Source organism: Argopecten irradians, chromosome 14 (assembly GCF_041381155.1).
Source record: "Argopecten irradians isolate NY chromosome 14, Ai_NY, whole genome shotgun sequence".
In the NCBI taxonomy this organism is placed as follows: domain Eukaryota; kingdom Metazoa; phylum Mollusca; class Bivalvia; order Pectinida; family Pectinidae; genus Argopecten; species Argopecten irradians.
In genome coordinates this window covers 38748482-38761046 of record NC_091147.1, presented here as the reverse complement: position 1 = coordinate 38761046, position 12565 = coordinate 38748482, and the positions used below count along the sequence as shown (strand labels likewise).

Sequence of the window (12565 nt, the reverse complement as noted above, 5' to 3'; positions counted from 1 at the left end):
TTGAAAAAATCATTGATGCAGATCGTTTCTGCATTCGTAGATTCTAACTTAATACAATCATTACCTAAAACATCTACTTAAGGCATTTACAAGAGTCTGAACGGCGATCGTCCTTCCGATTCACGGCGATTGATTCACGTGTTTACTAAGACGGAGATGTAGTTGTGATCGTAAACAATAACCTAATTTGAATATTTTAAAATAACAATACGATTATTAAAACTTCTAGATTAAAATGACATTGCTTATGATGCTGTTTCTTCGTTTTGATTCATTGGTGAATGTCCGCGTGACTCTTGCAAAAATGTGCGTTTCCTTTCAGACTTACAACTGCCCTAATATTGTTTAACAAATTATATTTTAATTTGTCATAATATTTGATTTAATTTTACTCATACGTCTCATTTTATTATAAATACTTCAACATCTTGCTGTTACCCATCTGTCATGCTGTTACACGATGACAGGACATTAAAAAATCCAAGATGGCGACCTCATAGATCGATGTTATCAGGCGGGTTGTCCGCAAATAAGACCCCCCCACTTTTGACCTTTATTTCTTCTCTGGGAGGGGGTTTATTTGCGGTGAAATACGGTAGATATCTCCATTACTGCCAAATGTTTATGCATTTTATTCCACTCTCTGATTAGCTTGTGTATAACACTTTTATACATATACTTTTTTCAGCAGAGGATTTCAGTACTGTTGTTCAACTGTTATTGATGAATTGACTAGTTTTTAGATCGTGTGAAATTATAAACTTGAGTGAGTCTGGAAATAAGAGCTAAAATATAAATGATTCAAGTGATTACAGAACTTAACAACAATTTCAACTGCAGAAAATTATTCTTATTTAAATACTGGTATGTGTTATTTATTATTATTATTTATTTTATTTTTTTGCTTTGTTTTTTTTTTAATTCAGGTCAAACATTCCTATTTAATATGAAAAAAAATTCCCAATAAGATCATGCATTTACTTAAAAATCGAATTAAAATTTGGTAATTAGCCTATTATTAATGCATGCAAAAACCTTAAACGTAAATAGTAAAAAATTTAGTGTGTGTTCCAAGTTTGTTTATACCCTTAACTTTTACATTCTAATGGTAGTCCATTTGACTGAAATTATTTATCTGCTCAGAGTTTGAATTCATTTTTTTTAAGTTAAAACATTCTAGATTTAATTGAAAAAGTAAATATAATTCCTGGTCACAATATCCCACAGTATAAAACTTAACACACATTTTAGCAACCACACACCAATACCACAAGCTTACTACATTCCCTGAAGCGTAACAGTTTTATAAAAAGTTGGAACTTTGCACCATTATAAGCACTACGCACCTCTACAATCACTTGCCATTATTCATCTTTGATATCCAGGACTTGTAGTCACATATGATTCCTAAGTTTGACCATTACCCTTGGATATTGAAGATGTCACAGCAGATGACAAGAAATATGAAAAAGGAAATCAGAAGTTTATTGTACTACTATCTATTATTGGTCTTTTTGTTATGCAAAGTTATTTCCCTTGTTAGATATTCATATTTATCATTTATTTTTGAGGCCATTATTAATAAATAACTGTACCAAAAATAAATGACTATACCAAAAATAGATGACCGTACCATCACTATCTGATTTTTAAAAAAAGGACCTTTTTTCTGCATAATGAAGGAAAAAATATACTCTATAGCTGAGTGTTTTTGCATTTCATAACTTTCGCAATTTGATCTTAAAACAAGAATTTCACAGATCACATTTTCGTGATCAAATCAGTGTCCTTTGAAATCGCGAAAATGTCATCCCTGCAAAAATATTCGGTTATACAGTAATATACACTGTAATGTATCAATATCTTTTGTCATCACAAAGTGCCATTCATGAAAATATAATTTTCATTTGCTAATTTTTCTTCCTTTTGAATGTTAATTCAAGGTTTGAACTGCCTTTAAAATTAAAAGTGATTATTTGCTGTGTGTTTACATTTATGTGCCTTCAAGGTTTAGTTTCCAGATATCTATACCTAATTACTGTCAGTAATAAAATGATTAATTACAAGGGTTCACTTGACCTATATAACCTCACAATTAATAATTCTAATAATTTTCATTTTTTTTTTTTTTTTCAATTTGCCTATAATTTTCTTATAAAATGATTTGTCAATTTATTATTAAGCCAGTATTATAGTCAAGAAAAAAAAATAAAAAAATGGGGAAAAAAAATGTTGATTTTCCAAATATTAACTTTGAAATATTATTAAGATAGTCATCCAGAGGTTTCTGTTCCAAGTACATGTAATTGAAGTAAGCAGGTTCCATCGGCAACTAGTGAAATTTAGAATTATTTCTTATAATGCACATATAAAAAAACAAGATACATCATTATCAAGAGAAAAATCTTGCCAAAATAATCCAAGTGTCTGATTTGTATTTACATACAATAGTTATTAATTCTTGCTTGTTTTTATTTTCTTTCCTGCTCCTATATGTAGTGTGCATAATCAGCTGAAATGATATTACATCTTTGCATATTACAGGGTTATCTCCCTTGATTGTTGGTATCAATTGTTACGGCATTATTTAGAGGGCAGAATTGACATTGTTTTCTCCGAAAAGCTTGATGTTACGCTTGCAAACACATGACGTCACAATCAATACCTTCCCGCAAGTGTAGGTAACTCTGTAATATGCAAATACAGAGTATTGATGGTGTGAACACCTGTGTGTAAGAATATTTGATATTTATCCCATGGGTTCCTTGTATATTTAGTACTTTAATTGATTCTCATGCTTTTAAAGGGATAATTGTCTTAATATGTAGTCTTATCAGGTTAAATACAAAGTATACAGTAGCACAGGGACATGGCATGAGTTTCTAACCAACAGTATTTATACAATAATACATATATATAAATACTGTTGGTTTGAAATTTGTGCCAGGCCCCGATTTCTCGAAAACTTAAGCGCAGACTTAAGTCAAAACTTAAGTTTTTCTCCTCATGTAACTTATATGAAAATTTATGACTTAAGTCAGGTTTTTTTTTACTTAAGTTTGTTTCGAGAAATCGTGGCCAGGCCCCTATATACAGTAGTAGTGAATTTATTTTTATTTTAGTCAAGACTTAAGTTTTTCTCCTTATGTAACTTATATGAAAATTTATGACTTAAGTCAGTTTTTGACTTAAGTTTGTTTCGAGAAATCGTGGCCAGGTCCCTATATACAGTAGTACCGGTAGTGAATTTATTTTAAAAATATCCAATAGTTTTGCACTTGCTTTAAATAATACCATAAAAGAATCTTATATATGTGTTTCTGACTAGCATAAATTGAATAATGCCTTAAAAGGATGGTATTTCAGTACTATATTTTACAAATATTACGTCCTGGGTCAATTATTTTACTTTATAACATTCCGTCCAACGACCAAGTCTTCTGTAACATTCCACTTGAAACTCTGCACTTGATCTGTCTGATTGTGATATGTTGTAATACACCCCAGTAATGGGTGGTTATAGTTGAAAGGTTGTTTATTATATTAAACTTTAAACTAAGAACATATGAATAGTATCTTTTTTATACATATATACACTCATCCTGGATAATCCAGGGGTTCTGATAACATACGATCTTTACACCTCTGGACTATCTCATAGTTAAAATAATGGCAGCTCATGAAATAGGAATAACAATTCTTGTTCATGGATGGACAACAGATGAGAGGCGATTACAACAGTCTGATGATGGTGGGCTAGAAATGTAACAGGCAGACTGGGACTCAAACCCAGACCCAGTACTTCCGAACACTAGTCTGAGCTACCTGCATGGTCCAGTCCTGGAACAGACTACATTTAGACCTTTGTTCCTTGGGTGGTCTTTATATTAACAGGTTTGACTTCATAGTGTTATGTATACTGTAAGCACTGGACTTCTGTAAAACATTTTACTTTCATGTGTACTAACGTATTCACCGTAATTAGCACCGGCCAAGGTAATTAAATAATTGTAACAAAGGGGGCGCTTATTAATGAACCAAAATATAAGTTGAGGACGAAAAAAAGTCGGCCATATTTTAAATCTTTCTGTACTAGTGATACATTAAAGTGAACAGTCGGGCAAGGATGGCTAAAGTCGGTAAAAATGGTGTGAATGTATCCAGTATAATTTCTTATGAAATGGAAAAATAAAATCTCTCGCCAAAATCTGTCTGCGTACGAAGAAATTAATTTAAAGTATAGGAATCCTAATACGTCCTCCCGGCTGACTATGTCCGTGGTTACATTTACACGCAGCCTCGCTTTCAATGCTTTCAACTTTCCTTTACTTTAATGGTCAGAACTGGGAAACGTAAGCAGAACTTGGCCGTCGTATTAATGTGCGAGAACTTTTGGAAGGCAATGAACGTATTTAGACTGGTTTTCTTTGCCCGACTATTCACTTTAATCTGTTAAAGTAAACATGTATATGTCTTTTATCCTTTCAGACACATTGTTATGTTGCGATTCACCTGTAAAAGACTTACAACTTCAAATAGTATGTGATAACGTTGTTAAATTCATTGAATGTGGGAGTTAATACAACTTACTCTTCTCAAGAAATGGGGAAGGGTGCTAATTACGGCGAATACGGTATTATGTCATGTCTTTGACATTTCCAAGATATTCATTCTTAAATGCGTGTTCAAGGGCTCTTGCTATGTTTGTATTATGCAATTATTCAAAATTCACATTTAATCTCGTAAAAAGAAAGTGGTTTATGGTAAGTACAGATAAACACAGATATGATACTGTCAATATTAATTAATTTAATTTCATAATTAAATCAAATTTCATACATCATATCCAGACAATTCTTATAAATAAAGTTTCTATAAATAGAATCAATATACAAACAAGACAATCCATATAAATAAAGTTTCTATGAATAGAATCAACATACACATGTACAATCCAGACAATTCTATTCTTATATATTTAAAATATATAAATATACAATCAATATGTGATTTGATCACAATATGATGTACTTCTTTAATCTGCTGTTACTCATTTAAATAAATATAAACATTATACTAGATTTAAGTTTGAAACCTCAATCATCATCAAAGAAAAATATCAATATTTGAGTCCGTTACTATAAATAGAAATACCATTTAAATAAACAGTAGGAATTTCCATACCAATACACTGTACCAGTGATTATAGTCAAACTTGAAATCTACATTATATTTACAACACTTAAAGATGCTCCACCGCTGACAAATGGTATTTTTTCACTATCAAAAACAGGAGCAGACGATTTAGTATTTTTCTTCAGTTACAAAAGTTACTTAATTTACACCATTACCACCATTGAAAAGTTTGAGCTTCTAATTTTACTTCAAGTTAAAAATATAAAAAATAATTAATTGCATCCCGAAAAAATTCTGTGCTACTATATCCCATATGGAATGAAGTACTGATTGCGCATGTACCAAAGGCGAAGTAAATTATTTTATATTATTTTTTGTGTTAATTATCCATACATACACACGATTAAACACTAATTATTGTTCAAATGATGAATATCATTTATGCTTTGTCGGCGGTGGAGCATCTTTAAACAATCACATTCATGATTATCAATGTAATATATCATAAAATATGATAAATTTATGAGCACTCTTTTATAAGTATAAGTATAGCACATTTTATATTTATATGTATTTTCAAAAAATAAAATATATATATATAAGAAGATTATAACCCAAACCGGAATGAACAAACATAACACACATGAAAACAAACCTAACATAGAAGAAAGCAAGTATGCACATGCTACGTATTTCTGAAATGTCCAACTGGCAAAGAAGCCATTTTAAATTGCAAGATAATCTTCACACAAAGTTGTACTATTGTCAATCTCATGATTGAATTATATCTAGTAACTGTATATGTCTAACAGTTCTTATATGTACATGTAATGTTAGTTCATCAAATGTTGTAGAATGAGTTCATTATAGCTTCAGCTAAATATTTGAGATCAGAAATTGGAGAGCTTTTAAAGATTCGAATGGAGAATTTTTTACATCATCCAGAATCTTTCCTATTGGTACACCTTCCTGAAATGTCCAACACGGAGAGAAGCCATTTTGAATGGCGAGACGATCTTCACACACACTCGAACTACCATTGTCAAGAAAGCTATTGTAGTAGAATTTTGGGTATCCTGCACGATACATGAAGTTCACAACTGGTTTAAATTCAGCTTCTGGATGCAGAGTCAGTCCGAATCCTCCAGAAGCGCCCTGGATTAGTGATGATAAAACAGGAATGAAACGTTCACATTGCTTCACTGGGTAATAGGTCGAATGCCAAGGATCCTTCTGGTTGTTAATCTTGGTTATGTTGGATTGAAAATTGTTTTTGAGCTTCTTACTCCAGTTTTGAACCTTATCTAAGTTGATTGACTTTTTAGGTAGTTTAAGCGCCCGTGCATCAGTCTTAAATTTGCCGTAGTAGTAATCCGGATGAAGTTGGTAACCGGCGATGTAGACAGGGATTTCTTTGTCCAATGTTGTATTTGTGTGGTTGGTATAGTGAGGAGGAAGGGATTCCCAATTGCTCGGATTCATGCGAAGGACAGCATAGTCCAAGTCCTCACTGTGTGAAAAAAGTGTGGGTTCAAAGGCATATTTGATCACATTACTTCCATGATGTAGTTTTTCAGAACCGATTTCTGGAAATGTAACCACCAGATCTTGTTCCAAACATTGTTCATACATCCATCCAAACCTTGAAAATAATATTTCCTCTATACAGTGATAGCAGGTCAAGACAAAACCATTTCCAATATGGGAGCATGTTCCACTCTCTCTGTAAACATTTGAATTTCTTTCCCGAACCCATAGATGTCCAGTTCGTGACGCTGCATAGTTGTAAATCTGCACTGTCTTGGTATCATGCTTGATCCAATCGTGGTTCATCTTCGGATGGAAACAACTATTGTCCTCGGTACAATCAATATCAGTTTCAAATCTCTGCTTATGATTGATTTTAACAGTTTTCTTCAACTGACAATATTTTTCTATGTAAGCAGGATTCTTTGCTGTTTGCAGCAACGGACAATTTCTGATACTGCTTCCAGCTGAACCACTTATGACACGAGCAACATCTCCAACATCTGAACATGTTTCCAAGCTTTCCTCAGGAATTGTATTGTCTCTGCCAATCGTTGGTTCTAACTCCCTTTCAACTGGTTGTTCACATGAAGCCTTTTTGCTAAGTCTTATTTTACTCTTACTAACAACTTCTGGTTTAGATGTCCATGTTGGTTCCTCTTTATATTTCAAAGCAAAGTTAAAATTTTCACTCCTCCCTTCAGGCCTTTCATGGTCTTTTTGGGTTAAGTCAACTGAACAGTTCTTTTCTTCATTTAATGACAAGGATCTGCCCAATTTTGGAGGAACACGACTAGAAGATTTTGTGTCAAAGTCTCCATTCTCACTTCCAAAATGGATGCTCTCCTCGTTGCCATTCACATTATTACGCAGACATAATACAGATTGGAAGACAGGAACACCACATCCAGCTCCTGAGAATGACTGTAAAAATGGAATACAACATATGATTATAAAAGTTGGTGCTAGAGTACCAACAGTAGCTGTAATCTTCGCTTGCCAAGACTTTTGATTAGTTCGTGCAGTGTACAAGGTTGGATACCGGTACTTAATACCATTATTGTATCGTTACTCATTTTAAACAAGAGGCCCAGAGGGCCTGTATCGCTCACCTGTTTTTTTTTCTTTGAGCAATTCTGTTATTTAGTTGTTATTTAGTGATACAAAAATCACAAAGACAAATTGACCCCACGATTTGTTTAATTTTGAATTCCAACCATATAATGATGCTATAGATACCGTTCGAATATGCTATCCAATACATAGTTTCGGAGAGGAAGTAATTTATATGAAAATAGTAGCCTTATTAACCTTTTTGGCCCTGCGCCTAAGGCCCCAAGGGGGTCAGCACTATCACCTAGCCAGAAGGGCCGGAGAGCTGATGTCATGGCGCGGCGTCCGTCGTCCGTCCGTCAACATTTCCTTTAAATCGCTACTAGTCATATAGTTCTGCATGGATTGTAACCAAATTTGGCATAACTATAGGACAAGTAGCGATTTATAGGATTTACCTCTATTTCCCCTATTGGGCCCTGCCCCTCCTGCCCCCCAGGGGGTCAGAGCCAAAATTTATACAGGTTCTGTTCCTCTTCCCCCAAGGATGTTTGTGGCCAAATTTGGTCACAATCCATGCAGAACTCTAGGACATGTAGCGATTTGTAGGATTTACCTCTATTTCCCCTATTGGGCCCCGCCCCTCCTGCTCCCGGGGGTTCAGAGCCTAAATTTACACAAGTTCTGTTCTCCTTCCCCCAAGGATGTTTGTGGCCAAACTTGGTTACAATCCATGCAAAACTCTATGACAAGTAGCGATTTAAAGGCCCACTACCTTTCCGAAACGGCTTTTAATTTTTAAAATGGGAATGTAAAACAAGATCGATAATTTTGTAGAGTCGCAAAAGTTATTAACTTACCGTTAATACTACACTCATCAACATCTCCCGAACAAAATAATTAAAATAAATAAAATGTTAATTTTCATAACGCGGGTCGTCTTATGTTTCCCGCCGTCGTCCTAATTACCGCCAGTAGCTGAATACTACTGCGCCAGACGGCAAAACAGCGAAATGAATCTCCAAAGTTTTCATATATTACGCAGGAAATCTTGCACATGTTTGGTGTTGTAACCTCATCTTAGGCCATCGATATGTATTTTCTTACGTTATTAATGTTTTTAAGAAACCTATAAAATTTGCTCCGGAAAGGTAGTGGGCCTTTAAAGGAAATGTTGACGGACGGACGACGGACTGACGACGGACGCCGTGCCATGACACAAGCTCAAATGAAATCTACGTGTAGTGTGTTGACAACCAGCGTATTTCTTAAAAAGTTATTGTTAAAATGCTGGTATCATTCCATACGTACCGGTATATGGTATATATCATTCATACCGTTTCATTCTTAATGGTATCCAACTCTAGGAGTGTAACATTCTTAATGGTATCCAACCCTAGAAGTGTAACGTAATCAGAAGCCTTGGCTAACGAAGATGCTGTAATTACTTTGAAAGATATATATTTTAGTATCAAAATACAGAGATTTCTGTACATGTCTATCAATTCATGTTCTATGATAATTACCTATTCCATTTTTGTATGTTACAGAGTTATCTGCCCTTCTCTATACTACTAGATATGTCGTAAAAATGTTGATATCATTATTTTTGGATATAATGTTGTTTTCTCAGAACAAGCAAGCTGTTATTTCAGGATAATCTTGGTGCCTATGATCAGCGTTAACTAATGGAAAGACAGAGCTTTTCTTAGCTTCTTCCTTCTTTCCTTCTTCATCAAAAATTAAATACCGTATTCGACCTAATAAGCGCCCAGGGTGCTTGAAAAATTGAAAAAAAATATGAAAAGGTGCTAATAAGACGAAATTATTGCAAATCTATACAGTTGAGTGTAGTTTTAGTCTTTAATTATGCTTGGACAATTGAAAATGAGGCCTCAAAAAGGGGTATGGGCGCTTATAGGGACATGGGCGCTTATTGGGTCGAATACGGTAGCTCAGTATCTGATATAGGCCATAACGGGACAAAAAATGTGTAAAAAAGTTGATTTTACCTCCTTTTCAATTTCAAAAGCTGTTTGCGGATTGGAGTATTCTGACAGAGATCTGTAGACCTTTGGAAGAACACGGCTTGAAGATTTTGTATCAAGAACTCCATCCCCAATTTCTGAACAGTTGCTCTCATCATCGCCCTTCACAACATCATGTGGGAATAATACAGATTTGTCTTCTTTCTCGCTGTTAAGGATACCACCTACAGCTTCTGACAGTTTCTGTAAATAATAATAAAATATGTAAATATAAACCTTTGTGACAGGAAAAATATAACTTCTGCCTGCATGATCACATGGGATCTCTTCAGGCACTCAGGAATATTGTTTTAAAATTGTTTGCCAGAATCTGACCAGGATTATTAAACAGGATATATTTAATTATTTATGCCTTCATGTATCATCGAAATTTCAAGAGAACAGAAGAATAAACTAACATATTAAATTGTTGCTATCAAATTTAACTTTTTTAATACAGGGGTTTTGAGATCCGAAAACGATGTGGGTTAAGTACTATTTACCATCAATAAGTCCAGTGATTATGACGTCATTACTTATTTGACGTGATTTTTGTGACGTCATAATCATCGGCAAGTGGGACTAATTAATGGTAGATAGTATTTAACCCACTTCGTTTTGGGATCTCAAACCTCTGTATTTCGGTTGTACACCCCTAGTATTATCATAAACATATATACATGTATATATATTTGTGGTATTATAATTGGTTTCAGATTTTAGCGAGGTGTAATCATACCCTGCCTCTAGACGACCATCTGTCAGAAATCTTCCGTCCGTCATTCATAGCTATGTCATCGCAGCCATGTGAGTATGTATTCGTGAGTTGTCGCGCATGAGGTCACACCTGCTATATACAGGTGTTGATTTGTGCGTATGTACATGTAGGTGTAAAAGTGACAGTTGACGGATGGACTCCGACTTACCACATGCATTTCCTACACCCCATCGTTCACTTTCTACCCCTGTGCTAAGAATATTCCCGCAAATAATCATTCTCACTCCGGCCTCACACAAGTTCGGTTGTGCTGCATGTATACATCTAAAGCTTGTCCGCGAACACTGTAGATATATCATACATGGGATGCCTGTAGCTACTGTTGTAGCGGAAAAGATGTCACCTTCAGAAGGTGATATCTTTTCCGCTACAACAGTAGCTAGGGATGCCTGGTAAGTGTGTACAAGTGTGAAAGGTTTGATCTTTCGTTTTGTGAATAGTCTGTTTTATATTTCACAGGTTTTCGGCCTCATTGTAAGTCAAGGACTTGTGGAGAGGCATTGATGGGCTCCGTGCATGCGATGACTGATAGGGATCTTTTAACCCCTCCCTACACTAAACTAGAAATTGAGTTCCTAGAAATTGAAATTGTCTACGTGGTGTCATATATGGTTTGTTTGTCTTTGGTGTAGGTTTTTTTTGTTAATATACCGTAATGCGTAAACCTATAACATGTAGACTCTAACACGGAAGGACCACGACATTGTTGTTTATAACACCTAACCTGTCTACATTTAATTTGAATTTTACTGTGGTATTATAACAGGTTGGGGACCATCCTGTATATGCAGGATAGTCCTGCATTTGAGTAATAGTCCTGTATTTGAGGGATAATTTTGTTACGCAAATGCAGGATTCTATGAAATGAAAAGTGATAAAGTTGATTTAAACATTGTTATCAAAAAAGGGCATCATAATTTTTATATGGCATCATCACTAATACAACTTTCCACATTATTACTCAAATGGAAACAAATTTCATCATCTAAATGTTTGTAAAAGTCACAAACAAAATCACCTCTATTGCTTAATATGGGGCTAAAAATAGAACACAGGTAAAAGTCAATCAACCATGACATTTGCACTAAATTTCCCTGATGGCTATACACTGTAGTCTATGGAGAGCACCTAAATTGTCACTTTATTACAAAGTGAGATAATAGAATTCAATAGTTCATAAACAAATACATAAGTTTTCAATTAGTTATATGGGTATCTGAAAATGATGACGCCCTTTTTTGATACAAATTTTTAAAACAACTTTATCCATTTTCATTTCACATAATCCTGCATTTGAGTAACAAATTTATTCCTCAAATACAGGACTATTACTCAAATGCAGGACTATCCTGCATATACGGGATGGTCCCCAACCTGTTATAACAGTGAAGATTAAGACATATTATTTAATTTTGAACATGTTATAACAGTGAAGATTAAGACATATTATTTAATTTTGAACATGACAGTTAATAACAAATATTGCTCATAACTATCTACCTCTGTCTGAATTCCACTTCTCTGATGAGCGTCGGGGTTTTGATGAGAAGTTTTCATTTCTGTGAGATTATCCCGGTACCTCGCTCCATCGGTAGAATTTTCTGGCCTTCGAGCCTTCACCATCATGCAATGTTAATGCATATAAGATAAATGGAGACATGTATTTCTCCGTATTTTGCTAGCTATCATCAAATGATACTTCGCTCTTCGGAATAGGAATAGACAAATTCTGGAACGTTCTTCCTCGTAGCTATGTTTGGTTTTTCCTAACTTTTTGGGAATAACCAAGGCCGTTTTCGTTTATTCGGAACAACCGGTTCGACCGTTTGTTAAAGTCATTATTTCATTTCATGTATAAATCCTGAAGGACCTGTGGTTTTTTATACAGGCATGTGAGGGCTTTGTCTGTAAACAATATAAAATCACCACGTCCGTCTTTAATTAATAAACGGACAACTAGGTCCAACCAGTCAAACCGCATAAACGGCCCAACATTAGAACTTCCGAGCTCAACTCGATTTGTATTTATATTCTGGAAGTAGAA

The 12565-nt window shown here is 34.5% G+C and overlaps 1 protein-coding gene across 1 annotated transcript; it reads right to left on the bottom strand.

Moving 5' to 3' along the window:
* Positions 1 to 4791: 4791 nt before the first annotated feature.
* On the bottom strand, positions 4792 to 12414 carry LOC138308253 (uncharacterized). The gene is made up of 3 exons (XM_069249244.1): positions 12022 to 12414; positions 9729 to 9947; positions 4792 to 7587 (listed from the first exon to the last, which is right to left on the bottom strand). The coding sequence occupies exons 1-3, from the start codon at positions 12145 to 12147 to the stop codon at positions 6013 to 6015; spliced, it is 1920 nt and encodes a 639-aa protein (XP_069105345.1). The 5' UTR covers positions 12148 to 12414; the 3' UTR covers positions 4792 to 6012.
* Positions 12415 to 12565: the final 151 nt, after the last annotated feature.

Coding starts and splice junctions, on each gene's coding strand:
- LOC138308253 (XM_069249244.1), bottom strand. CDS start 12,147: ATGATGGTGAAGGCTCGAAGGCCAGAAAATTCTACCGATGGAGCGAGG. Junction 9,948..12,021: donor GAAGTGGAATTCAGACAGAG/GTAGATAGTTAT, acceptor TATTATTTACAG/AAACTGTCAGAAGCTGTAGG. Junction 7,588..9,728: donor CTTTTGAAATTGAAAAGGAG/GTAAAATCAACT, acceptor CCATTTTTACAG/TCATTCTCAGGAGCTGGATG.